Source organism: Cynocephalus volans, chromosome X, assembly GCF_027409185.1.
Source record: "Cynocephalus volans isolate mCynVol1 chromosome X, mCynVol1.pri, whole genome shotgun sequence".
Lineage (NCBI taxonomy): Eukaryota > Metazoa > Chordata > Mammalia > Dermoptera > Cynocephalidae > Cynocephalus > Cynocephalus volans.
Window position 1 is genome coordinate 27,686,967 of NC_084478.1, and position 18,511 is coordinate 27,705,477.

At 41.3% G+C, this 18,511-nt stretch overlaps 1 protein-coding gene across 6 annotated transcripts in view; it reads right to left on the reverse strand.

Annotated features, from left to right (window-relative positions):
- Nucleotides 1–18,511, reverse strand: part of SH3KBP1 (SH3 domain containing kinase binding protein 1) — a 188,824-nt gene that overhangs the window by 74,991 nt on the left and 95,322 nt on the right. For all 6 annotated transcript variants that reach the window (XM_063083073.1, XM_063083070.1, XM_063083072.1 and 3 more), the window contains one exon: nt 14,574–14,668. In XM_063083073.1, coding sequence (XP_062939143.1) covers nt 14,574–14,668 — 95 coding nt within the window. The remainder of the gene's footprint in view (nt 1–14,573; nt 14,669–18,511) is intronic.

Consider the following 18,511-nt stretch of genomic DNA (forward strand, 5'->3'; position numbering starts at 1 on the left):
GTAAAATATGATATTTTTCCTTATAAAATGCAAACGATGTTTTGCCTTTTAAGGAATGAATTAGCAGAGCCTCAGGTGTGCTGTAATCCAAGCTCTACGCTCTGCGCACTATCTCGGGTCACCTGCTCTCTACTAGCATACTGCTAACGACAGACAACTCACGATGTCACAAGGTAGCCATTCCTTAGTGGAACTGAGAGAGAGGATGAAGAGAGCAAACGTGGGCCATGTGAGACTTAGGCCACCCACTGGTGATGAAAACTCTCTGGATCTCAGCTTCTTGATACACATGAAAATCTTTGCAAGGTATAAAGAGTGACACAACTTTTTGTTGTTATTGTCATTACTGTGATTATATGGACTGGTCCCAGAGTCCCTGGGGAATAATGTGGACAGGAAAAGCTTCTTCATTAACCTCACGTGCATTTGGCATGTGACCCAGTGCCATCCTCAGCTGCCCATGAGCCACTCCTAAGTCCCTGCTGTCTCGGGTGAAACCCCCTGGCAGCAGCTCACACTCTTGGAGTGGGCCAGGAGGAGGAATGCCCAGGTCCCGGGGTGTGTCTGAGGAAGGTCTTGCCCAGACTTTAACATGGTGCCTGGTCTGCTCAATCCTGCCAGCATGGCCCCAGGTGACCTGGAAGAAGTGGCAGGGACCAGCTGAGAGCAACTCCCTAACATATGACCTGTTGGCATAGAGAGGGCCATATGCTCTGGGAGTCACCAGTGCGAGCTGGTGCGCCTACCTCTAGGGTAGGCGCTTCAAATCTTTAGAAAAGACAAACTTGCCGCCTGGCTTGTAAATTGGTTAAAAGAATGAGCCACAGCCTTTATCTTGGGCTATTTTGCCAAGGGTGCAAAGCAATATATTAGACAAATGGCTCGCAAATCCAGCTGCACATTTAGAGTCACCTGGGAACTTTTTTTTCTAAATCCCAATGCCTGGGCTAGACCCCACACCAATGAAATCACAATTTGAGGGAAAGGGGTGCAGGAAACTAGTACCTTTAAAATGTCCCTAGGTCATTCCAGTGTATAGGTTGAGAATCAGTGATTCAGACCAGTGGACCATACTTTGAGTATCAAGGTTCTTGAAAATGGTAAGCTCCCTGAAAACAAGGATCTTATCTTCACACCTTTGTACCCATCTAACACCTAGTGCAGTGCCTGGCACATATTGATTCTGAATAAATGTTGGCTGAATGGATCAGTAGCCGAATGGCCCTATCTTCCCCCAGACTTTCATTCTACTTCTCTCAATTTTCCAATATCAGAAGCAAGGTCAAGTTGAACAAGGAGGAGGCAGATATAGATTAGCTACACAAAGTAAGCTTCATTTATACGATCAGGCTTACTTGCTGATCTGTATTGAATTTATTTGTTCGTAAATGTGGTAAAAACTTTAAAAGTACCCCCAAAAGGTAGGCCACATTTTCTCAGGCATTATAAGTGCTTTCTTTGAGTCCAAAAGGTAACATGCAGTTTAGAAGTGTACATTTCAAACCAAAAACTGAAAAGATAAAGATGAGTTCACTTGATCCAAATGAAAAAAACAAAACAAAACAAAAAACACATTCACTCTACTCAGTCACTTCTCCTGGTTGTCAGTTGTCCCCAAGCTCCCTAGTACCAATTTCCCAGAAGTTATCCAGCATGGCTGTTTTTCAAAACCTTCCCTGATGACTGAGATATCATTCGAGGGGAAAGTAAGTGTTGTACAATTTCATTGTGGCTGTTAAGTGAGCCTTGGAGTGCCCTGAGGGGCCTCACACCCTCAGCATCTACCAGCAGTATGAAAAGCACCGTTTAATATTTACTAATGAAAATGAATGCCTTCTGTACAGAGCTTGCCCAGTGGGCAGGGAGCTGTTGAACGAAAGTTCCATGGAAGCTGGAGCTGAGGAGCACTCAACTCTGCCTCTGCTTGTTAACACCTCCCCAAGAGATGCAATTATTCTGCATGGCTGGGATTTCTGCTCAGAATTTCCAACATCCCCGTAAGTCAGTTACTAAAGCAGGCTGGCTCATGCACATCATGGTTTATGAGGTAACAGCAAAAAAAGAGCACTGCAGTCTATTTCTGTGTCAGAAGAAATACCTGGCAGACCACAGTTAATGAGGGAAGCCAGAGGAGACAGTCCTAGGGACAAGCCACTCAAGAAAATGTCACATTCCAAATGCCAACATCCCAGGATCGCAAAGGCTTAGGGAGTCATTCACTCTTTTGTGATACTGGGAAGTCATGACCCAGAGTTCATCTACTTGTAAAAAGTTCTGGCTTCTTATTTGGCAACAACTTATAGGCTTTGCTATACCAACTTCTGATCTTTTTCATTTTATATATTGTATAATTGATAACAAAAAATTGGATACACAAGAAGCAGTAAACATGCTTCCTTTTGGTCGTGCCAATATAAATTGAAGCACATATTAATGTCTGAAAACTGTACTCAGAAATGTCCCCATGTCTACCCACACCGTTGCTCACATTTTCCTGCTTCTTCATAGACCTAGTCATTTATGATTATATGCTCTCAACAACCGTGCACGCTACATTGTTGAGAGACTGGATTTTGTTGTCTTCCTTGCAAGATTGTTGAGTTTTGTTACGTTGGGCAAGTTACTTGCAGATCAGCTCCACCTGTCAAAGCTTGGTTTTTAGGCTTTGTTAGAGTGGGTCTAGGGTAGCACTATTCCTATGGCTGGCTTTCCTGGGTTCTCAGTTGGATGCCAGGGAGGTTTAGTATCCCTCATTTTTCTACTCTGCTTGGCCAGAACCCCGACATCTCTCATCACTGGTGATCTCTGGGATGTCCATTCAGCTCAGAGGCCCCCCACCCCACCCCCCCAAGTCCTTATTTTCTGCCAGGCCTAGTGGACTCTTGACCTGTTGATGCCTGGCTTAGTATTTGGCCAAAGACTTCCGGACCTCTATCTTTGCACAACTTACTCCTCTACGGTTCCCTGTCCTGAAAATTCAAGCCACCTCAGCAGCCCTGAATTACAATTTCTGTTTCCTCTACCCAATGAGTCTTGCTGTTCTTTGTTTGAGCTCCACTGCCCTTTGCTGCAATTTAGAAAGTACCTCCAGGTAAAAAGCTAGAGTTGATGTGAAACTCACTTTTATGCTTCCCTTCTCTCCAGGATCACGTCCCTGTGCTATGTATTGTCCGATGCCTAAAAAGAACCACTTCATATATTTTGTCCAATTTTAGAGTTGTCTATGGCAGGAGAGTAAGTCTAATACCCTTTACTCCATCACAGCTGCAACCAGAAGTTTTATACTTCATTAAAAATATTGTTTCTTTAATTAGAGCAAATTTATCTTATTCTATATATAATAGAACTTTAAGGTCTATCTTTAAAAGCCTGAGCTATTTCAAGGTCTAATTCCCAAAAGAAGTCCTAGGAAAAGAATGTCTGAAATGAAGATGCATACACAGGTTTTTAATTATCCTGGAGTTTCTGTTGCTAGTCAAATATACCTTTCTCTAACAAGGAAGATGAAGTAATCCTGAAGGTAAAGTACAGCCATTGTTAAACATCTGTACCCAGAAAAATAAATACATGCACTAAGTTAGTGCCGCCCAACCTTTTTCAGATAATGGCACACATGTAAAATTATAGCATTTTTATGGCATACTACTACAGGCCAAAGGTTGTTGGAGGCCATCAGCCCAGAGGGGAGTATCAACCACTGAAGGCCCTTCCCACCCAACCTGGAGAGCTAAAGGAATCCTTCTCCTACAATTCTATAACCCACTCATAGCACGTGGGTTAGGAAATACTACAGAAGTATCCTTTGAGTCCAGATGTCACTAAATAATGAGAAAAAAGCTTAAGTTAAATCGCAGTCCCCAGAAAGAGAACAGAGCTTCCCTGGGCATTAAGAAAGTCATGCAGGCAGGAATCAGGAAAGCCCAGGGGATTTTAACAGAAGACAATGAAGGGCAGAAGCCCCAAAGGCCTCCATGCTCATAGCCTGTCTTCCTCTTAGAAAAAGATGCTCCTATCTGGAGCCCCTTCAGAGAATAGCACCTAACAGATGCTGCCATGTTGGCCCAACTCCAGGGTCACCCATTCATACTGGTACCTCCTGGAGTTGTGGAACACAGGCGTATAGTTTATTCACAACAGATAAATCCAAATTGCTTATTGATTTTATTATTTTGTTTGCAGCATATGCAATCTTAATTTTCTTCTCAGAAAATGTTTATGCTTTAGACATTTTCTAATAGCAGAATGAAGGATTTTCTACCCCCATAAATCCACTTCAAAAATCAGTAATCATATGAAAAGGAGATGATCATAAAGAGGGGGACTTTCCCATGTCCTTGTAATCTGGCTTTAAGCATGACAAGAGACATTAACTGTACACATATATGAAGGCATGTGAACAGGTCATACACGAAATATAAATCATTAAAGTAGCACTTTTACATCTTTTCTGTCCATTTAAACATAATCAAGTATGCAAACTTATGTAACGATATGTTTTCAGAGAAACTCCCCATTTTCTACTACATTGAGATGACCACAATGTTAAATCTTAAAAGCTGTTTCTAATGGCACCTGCAGCTCATCCATAGCACATGGCTAAAGGTAGAGTTTATTTCTCAAGGATGTTCATCCTACAGCTGAGTTTTCATTTGCATTTATATTTAGAGAGCTGTATTGACTCTGCATCCAAATACATCCCATTAAAAGGATAACAGATATGACAGAAAATCATTTTGCTTCATTGATAAAGACAGTGGCATTCATAGAGCATCTTTCATTATGCTTTAAGAGATTTTCCTAGCTCTTGTACCACCTCTAAGAGATATAAAGAAGGCTGTAAAGGCAGAGGAGTGGTAATCTTCATTTCACAGATAAGGACTGGGAAGGAATAAGAGGTGAAGGGCATAGCCATGATCATGTTGAAGGTCTGAAACATCAAAGCCATCTGCAACAGCTATTAACAAATTCCTAATTTCTACCTTTTACCTCCATTCTTCACCAGATAAATCGTTTCTTTTAAGAAGTTTCTCCATCAGGAAAATTTATTTCTTGGTCTAAAAATTTATTTGGAGTCTTTTATCTACACTTACCCAATTTAGCTTCTAGGTCTTTGCAGTGGGTTAAAAATACAATTTCCAGGTCAAATCCAGGCCCTCAGGCTGCTCAGTTAAGTCAAAGCCAGACCAGTAAAGGATGGCTATGTCTGTCTGCCACCTTGGGGGAGAAGGGATATGGGGGCAGAGAAAGCCAATATGAGAGATCCATGGCCTTACTTATACTACAAAAGATATTCCCAGGAAGACTCAGAACAAAACCAAAGTCCATGAAATGCATACAATTACACATCAGGCAAGTACTGACTAAACACTGCCAACAACATTCTTTTAACTGTGTTTGCAGAGCAAAAGTTGTTAATATTTCTGAAGTCTAATTTAGCAGCCTTTTTTTCAAATGAATTATGCTTTTGGTATCACGTCTAACAACTCTTTTTTCTTCTGTTTTCATAAATAACATTTTATGTTGTATGTTTTTGATGTAGATCTATGGTCTATTTTAAGTTAATTTTTGCAAAATGTTTTAGGTTTAGGTTGGGGTTCACTTTCTTGTCTATGAAGGTCGACTTGTGCCAATACTGTTTCTTGAAACGATTACCCTTTCTCTCTTAAATTGTCTTCACACCTTTGTTGAAAATTAATTGGCTGGATTTTTATTGGGTCTATTTTCAGATATTCTATTTCAGGGGCCAGCAAACTACAGCCCATGGACCAAATCTGGCCTGCCACCTATTTCTCCACAGCCCACAAGCTAAGAATAGTTTTTGCATTTTTAAATGGTTAAAAAGATCAAAAGAAGAAGAATATTTTAAAGAACGTGAAAATTACATGATAGTCAAATATAAGTGTCCGTAATAAAGTTTTATTGGAACTCAACCACTCCCATTCATTTACCTCTGTGGCTGCTTTCACTTTACAATGGCAGAATTGAGTAGTTGCAACAGAGACTGCATGGCAATATTTTAGACACAAATCCTAAAATATTTACTCTCTGGCCCTTTCCAGAAGAAGTTTGCAGAGTCCTGGCACAGAACATGAGGATCCTTAGATGCATCCATGCAGAACCTCAGGGGCTCTCTGAATGCCACTATAAAAAAATACTGCAAGGACAGAAGCTTTAAATAGAACCTCTAAAAGCCCTGAGGAAGGCAGAAAAGGGATGCATTTAATAGCTGACTACCTTTTCCAATGAGGACTAAAATACAGAAGCCTCAAGTAAAATGATTCTTAAAAAGATGGATTTTACTGCACCTACAGTTAACTATAAAATGAGGAAATCTTAAATCTAAAAGGTATTTATTTTAATGACTTTTTTCTTAAATATCTCCGTGAGTCATAAACTAAGAAAAAATATTTATAATATGAAAGATGATGGTTAATGTTCTGAATATAAGGTATTTTTATAAAAATAAATTGGAAAATGCATAAAATTTTCAACTGTAGTAATCATTGTTTAAAATGCAGAATTAGCAGAGATTAAATCATATTAGCAGAGATTAAAAAGAATGATAATATTCAGGGATGACAAGGATGGGGAGACTGCATTGGCACAATCTTTCAGAATATCATTTAACTGCCCTCAAAATGCACTGATGCAGCTTAACATTTAGCAATTTATCATCAGGAAATAATAACTGCTAATGTTTATACAGCACTTAATATGAGCCGGGATTTCTAAGTGCTTTACCTACTTTAAAAATTCATTTAATCTTCTCAACATCAGGAGATAGGTGCTATTATTGCCCCCATTTCACAGATGTACAAACTGAGGCACAGAGAGATGAGCAACCTAAGGTTGCACAGCTAGCTGAAAGTGGCAAAAATAATTACATGCACAAGGACTTAGAAACAAGGTGATGACTACATGCAACATGATCTAAAATAGAGAAAAAACTGGAAACAAGCTAAATATAAAAGAGGATTGTGGTACTCCCTTCCATACATTAGGATGGTAAGAAACCATTTAACCAGGTTGCCAGAAATAATGATAAATTTTGGACAAAGAGGGTTACAAAATAGTGTGTATAATATGATCCTGTTTTTATTTAAAACTGTAATTATGTGTGTATATGGAAAAAGACTGAAAGAATAATTGCCAAAATATTAAGAAAGGTATATGAAGGTGGTGAGGTCATGGGTAATTTTGACTTTTCTTTATATTTATCTGTTTTCTTCTCATTGTTTTCCCAAGAGTAAATGTTACAAAATTTCAAAGTATTACTTAAAAATGTATCCCATGCCACTTTCCATCTCAGAAAACGTATATTTTAATAAAATACAAATGTGAATGTAAAGAGCTTTGAGATACTTAATAAGACAAGGGCTCTATAACTGTAATAAATTACTTTCATCCTAAAAAAAAAAAAGTTAAAATAAACAATTAAGAGAAATGTCAGGGAAAGTACTAACCTTAATTTCAAGACAGTTCAACATACCAAGAAAATACATTTAGTCACTGAGCATTTATCTTTTCTTCTTCCTATATCATAGCAATAATAAGTTTTAGGTTTCTAATGCACTTTCAGCCACAACATCTCATTCAATCTTCACAACACCCCTCTCAGAGTAATACAGATAATCAGAAAAAGTGGGAATAGAAATCAGAAAAACAGGGAAGTTTCTCTAATTCTTTGAGACACCTGTAGAGTTTTCTGTGTGTTGCAGAAAAAAGTTTCCCAAGATGGTGTTGCAAGGATTATTGATGTCCTGCCACTTAAGCACTCTGGGAAATATGACAATAAGGTTGAACAAACACAAGTTCCCTTTAGACAGTTTTATATAATTCATGGAGACACATGAACCTGGGAATTTGCATTAACTGCAAACTCATTCCCATAATGCAAAGGAAAAATGACCCTCGAAATTTTGGGGTGGCATTGTTTTGGCTGTCTACTGGTAAATTAAAAAGATATTTTCTCCTACCCCACATCATACATTTACCATCCTCATCTAATTTAAAACTGTGTGTTTGTGATGGTAATCGAGCTCAGGAAAGAAGAGTTTTTATCAAATGCACTTAGGGGGTCATGATTCTTCTCACCTGCCCCAGAGTGCTGGCTGCTTTTAAGATGAAGACAAAGCACATGAGCAAACTGCATTCCTTTGGGTTTCTAATGCCCTGAAGAGGAAACCATATTGCGACTTCTGTCTCAAATAAGGACATGTGCAGTCTAACAAGACAGGCCGTACTGTAAGAAATACGTTCCTTGACATAAATGACTCATTTACTGAAGAGTGACATTTTTCAAATGTGTGTAAACCCTGATGATCCCAGACCTATGCTTAACTTCTTCATTCACTCATAAAACATGTCCTTCTAATGGGTCTGTCAGCATGTCATCATCTTCAGGGTGACACCTGCTAATTTACTCCTCACCCTTGAGACCACATTTAATCCTAGCATTTTAGCTCTGCTAAAAGCTTCAACAGTTTAGAAAGAAAGGGTCAAGGCCAGCAATCTATTCAGCTGATCGGCTTTCTTGTACCAAGCTAAAGATCTTTCTTGAGATTCCTAAAGCCACTTTGTGGAGGCAACCTCATTTCCTGTGGGGTTGGAAGCAAGGAAGTCTGAAAACATTTTTCTCATGAATTAATGTTTCGATTAATTAATGAATTAATGGGAGGTAAGCAGGAAGGGGAAATAAACATTAGAACAAACAAAAGAACATATAATCATAGAATGACTTAGGAAAGAGCTCAGGACTCCTGCCTTTCTTTTTTTCCATAGTAACAGCAAGCAGAAAGCTAAGTGGCACCCAGGCCCAGAAGGAAAAAGGAAGGCAAAATACAGCAGGCATGGGAAGAAAGCCAAAGAAAGCAGTGGGAGAGTAGGGCTTTGGGCACAAGTAGAACCAATGTTAACCCTGAGCCGAACCCAGCATTTCCTCTGCACTATCATTTCATTTCTTTATAGGTGACAATGGAATCAGAAAGACATGGACAATCCAGAAACCACCACAGTGACATCCTGACCCTAACACACCAGAAACATGGATTCCAAAATGCAAGCATCAGAAACAAAAGGATGGGGTAATGGCATGGGTTTTCTGATAAGTAATAATGGCAATGTCCTTCATTTAAAACGGAAACCCCATAGACACTTGCCGTAGATAACTAGCAACAATGGGTGTCTGTCAGTGAGTGGACAAGAGTCACCTCTGGGAGTGACTGGGCCCCACCTACCATAAGAATCCCACAGCTCCACAGGAAACAAGGACTCTACCCGCAGTTACTGCCCTGCCCAGCCCCCAAGTTCCCAGAGCCCTCAACAGGGAGTCAGGAGATGTCTCTGCCCTGGCTCTGCCACTGACTTGTTGTGTCAGTCCCTTGGGAAAGCCGCTTCAGCACTCTGCACCTCTGCTCCTCCTTTGTAGTCTGGTGAGAACACTCACGGTCCCACCTAACTCCCAGGGTAACTGTGAGGACAAGGTGAGATGCTGAGCTCCAGAGAGACTCATGCAGAAAAAGGAACGGCGATGCCAGCAGCCCAGAACCCTGCGCTGGGAGGTAGGGTCCTGTAGGCGGATCTAGCTGTTATAAATGAAATGCTCAACCACTGTCTGGGAAAAGGAGGGAGGAAAACATGTTGAGTAGAGATCCAAGAAGGTAGCTCTAACTCTGCCCTCACACAGCATGTCTAGCTCGAAATATTTGGGGTCTGTAGGAAAAGGCAAAAGTCCTGGTTTGTGGGGGGGTTTTTTGGTTTTTTGTTTGTTTGTTTGTTTGTTTGTTTGTTTGGCTCACCACTGTATCCCTAGCATCTAGCATAGCTCCTAACACATCATAAATATAAATGAATGAATGAATAAACATTGTGAAGGCAATAGGACAGGATGCAAATTAAAATTGCTGCCAGCAATTTTCAGTGGATAATTCCTACTGTCCAAGGAAAGATAACTACACTACTGGAGAGAGTGGTGCCACTATCTCTCTCTTAGGGTTCATTCCTCAGTTTCCTTCCATGAACATCAATGCTAGCTTATACTGTCTCCATTCCCTTTCCACCATCTCCACCACTCCATTATTTTAGCCAATAATATTATCCTTCTAAGTGTTTATCTTGGTGTTGTCAAATAGGCTCATAACAATGAAGAAACGGGGTTGTATATGGTTTAAGGATCAAAGACACAGCTACCCAGGGAAGCCTCTTTTTTTTTTTTTTTTGTATAAGAAATACCTAAAGATCTTTGTTTACAAAGGAGTCACATAGAAAGCCCTTCCTCCTAGGTTAGAGGGAGCTGTGAGAAAGGGGCTATTTCTCTGAGGCCAGGAGGCTGCTGGCCAAGAGAAGGAACGTTGCCCCTCTGCACAGCTGGGCTCATTCTGCCCCAAGTGACAACGGCCACAGCAAGGCACACCTTCCAATGGCAGCCACCCTCACAGCTGAGCCCTGGCCAGGCTTCCACCAAGCTGCCCTCAGCTCTTCTCCAGGAGCTTCTCCAGTTGGAAACAGATCCAGAGGCTTCTGAACCTTTTCAAACATGCTCTGTGCACAAATCAGGAAGGCAGGGATGGGGGCGGCAGGAACACAGATGCGGGAGCTATTTTTGAGTGACTGGAAATAAAAGCTAAACACAGGTGTGTTCTGCACGAGTGGAAATGCTCTCAAATCTGCAAGTATTCTTTATAAATAACTAAAAAACAAACCATTTGGGTTGCCACATTTCATCCTAGTTTCCAGGGACACACACAAATAGTTCGGGTCTTTGCATATTATTTCAGGAACCACAGAGGGTTTATAGACACCCACTAAAGGTGTCTGACTCATTTTCTAGAAAGCCACATGAACTGACAATCTAGAGCTAAAAACGAGGGCAACGCCTGCTCTGTGACTCCTGCCACAGCACAGAAAAGCAGGGCAGATGGAAACTACCTTAACTAACTACAAAAGGAAACATCTGTGGAATTCAGGGTCAATGGAGAATTCGGGGTCAATGGAGAACCTCTACAGTAAATGCAACTGAATTTAGAGAATGGCAATTCAGGGCTTTCACCTCAACTTATACATACAATAAATATGCATATTAAAATGCATAGCAGACAAATCACGGTGAAGTGATTCATTTTATAATAGCAATAGCACACAATCATCTAAATGAACTTCTGGGTGATTCCTGAACTTTGAGGAAGAGGTAAGAATCTTCTATAATGGTCGGCAGGGTTTTACAGGCTCAGACACCATGTTTTCCCACTTTCAATAGGCAAAATATTTATGGCATGTTTTCTTTCCAAATTCTTGCTAAAAATCTCACCCACTCTGAATTCTTAACTATTTTAGGTGGATTTTTCACCATTTTTACCTACTTAATATCATGGCATTCTAGCCCTAGCAGCAAACTTGGCCCTTCGGTTCCCATTTCTGAAGTATGAGAAAGAAAAGCCAAAGTTGAGGTGACAGTCCCTAGGATTGAGTGCCACTGGCAGAACCCTCCCTGCAAGAGGTGCTTTATACACAGCATCTTAGTAAATCCTCACAGCAGCCCCGTCAGGTCAGCTTTATGGCTGAGGAAACTGAGGTTCAGAGGGGTTAAGTAACTTGCCTAAAGACACTCAGCCAGGGACAGTGGAGCTGGGATTCAAATCCTGGTTTCTCTGAGTTGGTAGCCTACATGGCACTTGTCATCTTAACATGCTGCTATTGGTAAACTGGAATACTAGGTCAAGGCTGGCAAGCATTTTACAGGATAAAAGTAAAAATCTGTACAAGTACAGGATTGCAAGAGGCCTAATTTCCCAGCAGATGATATAAAATAATAATAAAAACAAAATGATAGAGTACAAGGGTTTTTCTTTTTTTTTTTTTTTTAAACAACAAGATCAAAATGGGCCCAAGCAGCATGAGTTAAGACTGGCTGTGTTATTAGCTGTCAACAAAACTCAGCTAAGTGTGTAGGCAGAGGGCATCCCGGGTATCAGGAACATGGTCTGGGTCAAGTCCGTAAGGACACATGAGCAGGATGGGGACATACAGGAGGTTCCTGTAGAACAGCCACACGGACCAAGGCCACAAAGACAAACTGAAGCCAGACCTCCTGGGCACAGGAGTGCCAGGATCGTCTATCTGGATTTTACAATAAAGGAAAGGAAGGTTACTAAAGACTGCGGCTGGTGCAGAGGGGTTATGTGAGCACAGCCTCGCTGTGCGATGACAAACAGAAGGGGCTGGGATACTAGGGATGAAGTGGGCGGTGGGGGGACTGGAACTGAAGAAGTGTCCCTCCATCCTTCACCACCCCAGGGCTCTCCTGTGGACCAGGTGCTGCAGGGTGCTGGGGAAAGGAGGGGGGAGGAGGCCCAGCCCTTGCTCATCTACTGGGCAGGTGCAGGAGGACTCAAGCCTGGGCTCAGCTCTGCCCGGACGGGAAGCAGCAGGGACGCAGGAAGGCAGAATCCTTGGGCTGGGGACAGGGTGGGACCGGGAGGACCAAGTGTCCAAACCACATGGGAACTCTAGGCCCAAGGAGCAAGATCAGTGTGCAAGCCGAGCCAAGGGACCAAGTGTCCAGGGGAGATGACAGCGTCACATTCTGCTAATGTAATATTAATATGCGTAAGCTGCTTCACAGTTTCCAAACTGCTTCTAAGTACCATAATCTGTGAAACCCGAGAAATGGGTGCAATCCTCGGGTCACTCTTGAAAGCAGCCTGCCACGCGCACCTGTGCATTTCTCCCTACTGTGTGGATGGGACCTGGAGATATTCACTTTCTGGTGGAGTCTATAGAAAAATCAGATTCTTCTCACCAGACTGGATCTCAGCCTGGGCAGTTAAGGACAAAATCATCAAGATGAATGTGTTCTCATCAAGATATGTATTCAAATGGAAAGGACTGGAAGTTAACAGGTTAAGATAGAAACCAATGCATTCAGGTAAGAGACCCCTCATGGTGGTTTTCTCTTTTATATTATTGACACATTGGGTTTTCAATTAAAAGAGGCTGTCCCTCTTCCAAAACCAAAACAAAAACAGGACAGTAAGCGCCCCCATTGTGAAGAATGGCAGTTTTAATTCTCTGGTTGCTTTATCGTTACAGGGAAAAAGGTGCCCCTCCCCTTTCCCTATACCAGAGTAAAATCAAATATCTGTGCTAATTATTAAAGTATTTGTATTATGCTTCACACTCATTTAACAATTTCCTTATTCTGTTTGATTACAGGTCTGATTAAAAAGAGGAAATGCACTGTGCAGAAGAAAGCAGTCCAAAGGGGGCATAAGGAGGTAAAAAAGGGAAGGATTGTTTCTGCCTCATATGCAGAAACAAACGAGGGAAGCGTTTTTTTCCCCTCTCCCGTTTCCTCCTGCCACATTCAACACCTACAGAGATGTACTGAAATAACTTTGGGAGAGAATATCTTACAGGTAAAAAGATGGACCAATTCTTGGGTGATCTTCAAAACAGAATAATTTGCTATTCTAGAAAGGTGCCTTTATAGTTCTAGTGTTGTTTGGCATATCACTTTCATATGGAGTCACTGAGAGGACCAGCTCTCTCCCTTAAAACACCTGACCTTTGGCAACCTCCGGGGCCACTAGTTCACTGGCATTTTTGGATTAGGTTCTTAAAACACACAATCTTTAAAGCCATTTCTTAGTGGTAACCATCCTTGATTATAAAGGTAAATCCGACTGATCACTTTATGGACAAACCTGGGGGTGGGGGCAGGCAACACTGTGAGACCCTGGGTGTACCCCCACCCTACCTCCCTGCTCTCCCCTCTTCCCTGCATCTTCCACCTGCCAACACTTTCCAGCCCTGCAAGAGCTCAGGCGGCCACCATGATCTCCCAAGTCACATTTGTGTTAAGGGAATTACTGTACACTTTCCCTGCCACTCACCTGGACTCAAGAATAAAACCACCTTACACATATTCTAGAAATCACTTAAATAATACATCTTTCAACTACCTACTTGGTGAGTACCATTACATGAAAGCATAAAAAGTACACAGTCAAGGCCCTATTAAACCACGTCGCTTCACACAGATTTTATAGCTGTCCGTGCGTTTACAAGGCTCTGGCTGTAATGATAATAAAATCGTTCAACCTTCTTAGCCCAAACAAGACAGGCAAAATTCTCTCAGGCACTCTACCTGTCTTTGATCTGAACAGCAAACATTCTTTAAGCATTTTTCTGCCTGTGAGCCATGACCAGCCTTTCTAAAGCCCCTCCTTGGATACCTCATTACAGAGCTTTGCAGCCCAGCTGCTGTGGAAGGTAGGATCTCCAGCCAAGCAGGCTGCATTCTGGGTTATTCCTTCTGGGACAGCCTTAGAATTCTGCAGGGCCATGCAAATCTGTAGCTGGCCCCAAGACAAACAGAATTCTACTCAATTCTCAAGGAGTTCATTCACCTAGATACACTGGGCCTACCCTGATCAGAAGGAAAGATGTGTGGTTCTTTCTCACAAGTTCAGAACCATGAAAACCAAGTGTTTCAAGGGCTAAAGAAAAGCTTGAACTATCAGTCAACACCCCAAAGCAGTTCACAGTTTAGAAGGCAGGAGAGAACCTCTGTTTACCTTATTGATGAGAGTGACTATATCGCCTTCTTTGATTGTCAATTCATCATCATTCTGTGCCTCATATGGAAATATTACTTTGCAGTAATCCTTGGCTGTAAAAAAGAAAAGAAAATACCTTTAAAATGCTTTCTCTAATGAGCTGGCCCAGGAGAAGATGTTCTCTATCACATTAACTTCAGGGAAAAGGCACACTTAACAGGTAGGATGTTACTACTGCACAAAACTACCTGATTGCTCGTTTTTGGCTCATCTATATTTATTTGTGTCATTTTTTTCCCCTCACAAATCATTTGACATCATGAAATGCTATTGAGTGCTTTGCTTTTCTCAGGCAGAAAAGTAGAGAGGTTTCCTTGGTCTCAAGAAAACAGACATGTACCATTTTACACACTCTTTGGGTGCATGCATAAGCAGACATAACTACAGAGAGCAAAAAGCTTAAATTTTGCCACACTGCCTTCTTCCACACATTACTAAGTCAGAAACAGAGTATTTATACATGTTACAAAGCCAAATGGTACATAAAACAATGAAAAATTATACCATTATGTTATGAGACAAACATGGACATATTTTTATGTGAACATGTGCCAACCATAAACAGCCAACAAATACTGACCATTCTTTATATACACACATGTGTGTGTGTTGGGGGCCAGGGAGGAACTTGTTCAAATATGTCCCATGGCCTCTCAGAGGAACCTGCCTATTCATAGATGCAGCAGTTCATAAGCAAGGACATGCACCAGCCCTCAAAGAGGGAAAAACACTAAGGCCAATCAAAATCAATTCAAATATGTCCTGAATTATATGCTTTTGAAAGGCTATCTGATGTGAAATCATCTCTGTTTATCCAAAAGCACCAGCTAAGATGACAGTGAAAACATTTGTAAGGTATTCAGAAAACGAAGATTTGGAAAATGGCTTTGATGACTCAGGACAGAAGGTAGGAAAAAAATTCAAGGGAATTAGTATCTACTGGGACAGGCATTTATTATTCTACATCAAAGTCAACAAACCTAATGGCTTTGAATGGCATTAGATATTTCCCAAGGATTAGGCCAGTTTCTGCAGACAGATCATAACCTAGAGCTACATCTGTAAGTATTAATTACATTGTCCCTAGTACAAATTTATATCACTGAAACGTGTTTATTTTGGCTAACATTCCAGCAATCAAAGAGAGTGATATATAAAATGAAGGCAATTAAAAAATCCACACTACAGATACACTGTAGTCTAGGATTGAGCTATGACAGAGAGAGGGACGAGAAAGGGGGAGGAGGAGTAGGAAGAGAGGGACTCACTTGGCTTCTGTGCAGATATTTTTGTTTTCTGTCCAATGGCCTGAAGATATCAGTTACATCCCCTATTCTAGTATTGGAAACCTTCCTTCCACCTTAGGTACTCTGGGCCTCTGACAGCTTTTGCTCATTAACCTGTGCTGAGGGGCACTAGTTCTAAATCCCATCAATACCACATTCCTAAATCCACATAGTTACTAGCGCTCCAATCTCTTTAATTAGTAACAGCAAACCTCCCAAAATCTAAATTGGTCAAATGTTCTAAAGGGAGGGAAAAAGTTAAACATCTTTAAATTGGATAATAACAGCTCCTTACCAATTTTCCTATTGACTGTGCTAGTAAAATATGACTCTATCCAACCTCAAAACTTACAACAACACAAACAAATGCAGTATTACTACCCCGCACAGTCTCAGCTTTAAGAACAATTCTTTGGGTGAAAATCATGGAGACATTTTATAACGAGTATCAGATACCCATGGCCAACAAAGAAAGAAAGAATAGGTCATGTTTCTGCTTCTTTCAGTCAAAAAAAAGTTAAAGTATGGCAGATACTGTTGGTTAACTTCCCAGTAGCCATTCCCTGCGCCCTTCCTAGTTTACAGAGTCCTAATTTGTTCAGGCATTACTGGTATATTCAGCAACAGGGAACTTTCCCACTGCCCTAGGGATAAGTAAAATTGTCCAGGCAAATAATATTAATTTCACTCCCCTCTGTTGGTGATTGGTTTAGGGGTGGGCATGTGATCTATTTCCAGCCAATGAGATATGAGAGGAAATCTGCTGGGGGGGGGCTGTTAGTTTTTGTTCCCTTGGTTAAAAAAAAGAGAGACACAGACTTGAGGAAAATTGCTGTCCCTGTCTTTCTGCTTTTAACACTGTTTTATCTTTGTTGGAAGACAATATAACGTTTGGCATTATTGCAATCATATTTCAACCATGAGAGGAAAGCCAAGTAAAATCACAGAGAATTTGACCCTGTGCCCTAACACTGTTGAGATGTTTGTCAAATTTATCAGCTTTAGGGGGCCTGTCTCTGGACCTCTTGTTACGTGACTTAATAAAACTACCACTTACCACTACTTTCTGGTCAGATAGATATTCATTACTCAAAGCAGAAGGCACCTTGACATGAAGGAACTTGGTAGAAGAAAAGAGAAATTTCTAGTTACCTCCTCTAAAATATTTGACATAATGTGTCCCTCCCCCAAAAAGCCTGTGCATCTTTGTCATTCCTTTTCTCCCCAACTCTTTCCTTGCTGCTCTAGGACCTGGCCCATAATGGGATGGTCAACAAACGTCTATGGAATTGACTCGTAACCAACATAGTGAGAAAACATTAGTAAGAAAGTACTAGCATGCCTTTAAAAGGTTTCACTGGGCCATTTTGTTTTCTTTTTTTGTCGTTTTTCGTGACCAGCACTCAGCCAGTGAGTGCACTGGTCATTCCTATATAGGATCCGAACCCGCGGCGGGAGCGTCGCCACGCTCCCAGCGCCGCACTCTACCGAGTGCGCCACGGGCTCGGCCCAAGGTTTCACTGGGCCATTTTGTTTTCTGCTTACAGTTTCCCTATAAGCTAAGAAGGGCATGTGGCTCCTGTCTTTTTTTTAAAACACAGCTTTAATATAGTATAATTTATATACCATAAAATTCACTCATTTTAACTGTACAGTTTGATGAGTTTTAATAAATTTGTACAGTTGTGTGGCGATCACCATAACCCAGTTTTAGAAAACTTCTACTATGCAGCTACACTGTTTTATGTGTGAAGCATTAGACACAGAATTATGTGGAAGGCACCCCAGACAAAAGGAGATGCTGGGGCCAGGGTCTATGGCCAGCTCCCACTCTCCATGGAGCAGACTGCTGCAGCTGGTCTCACCTCTCTTTGTATCTCGAGAACCCGACACAGAGCTACTACTCAGTGTTTCTTGATGATGCCCAAGTGAAACCTATAAAGTAGAGGAACATCTGAGGGGCAGCAAGTAGGAGGAGAGGATTCTGGGCCAGGAGTCAGGGCACTTGGGACTGGGTTTTGCCCCAGCTGGGCTTTCCCAGGCACGTGATCTGTGGCAATCACATTGTAAGTCTGGGTGACCTCAGTATCCTCAGATGTAAATTCGGGGGCCAGCCAAGGAGAAGCATGAGGAGAGTTTGGTTAAATACAGCAGAACACTTTTAGCAAACTTAAACTTGTACCAGAACTCAAATACCTTGCAACTAAAAACAGAGTCACTCTGGTTAAAGAGTATGGATGTCCCATCTTCCCACCCAAGTCCCCAAAACCATGTCAGCGAAGCTCTGGGGGCTCCAAAAAACACCCTGGGCTAGATCTAAGTTCCTGCCAGCTCTGACAGTGCACGACTCTAGGCACAAGCACAGGCACTGTCACCCAGAACTCCTGACCAAACATGGCAACCATTCTCCTCACACTTTAGCCTATTATATTTTAAAATAATAATTTATTTTTACTTATGAGGCATTTGAGCCTTAAGTAAGCAGTACCAGAAAATAAAGTCATTATGTTGATTTGGATGTATCAATGGTCTTAAGACACTCAAAAACAAATATATACGCAAAAAAATTAACTCCAAGACTATGATTTTAATTTCACAGTACTCATATAT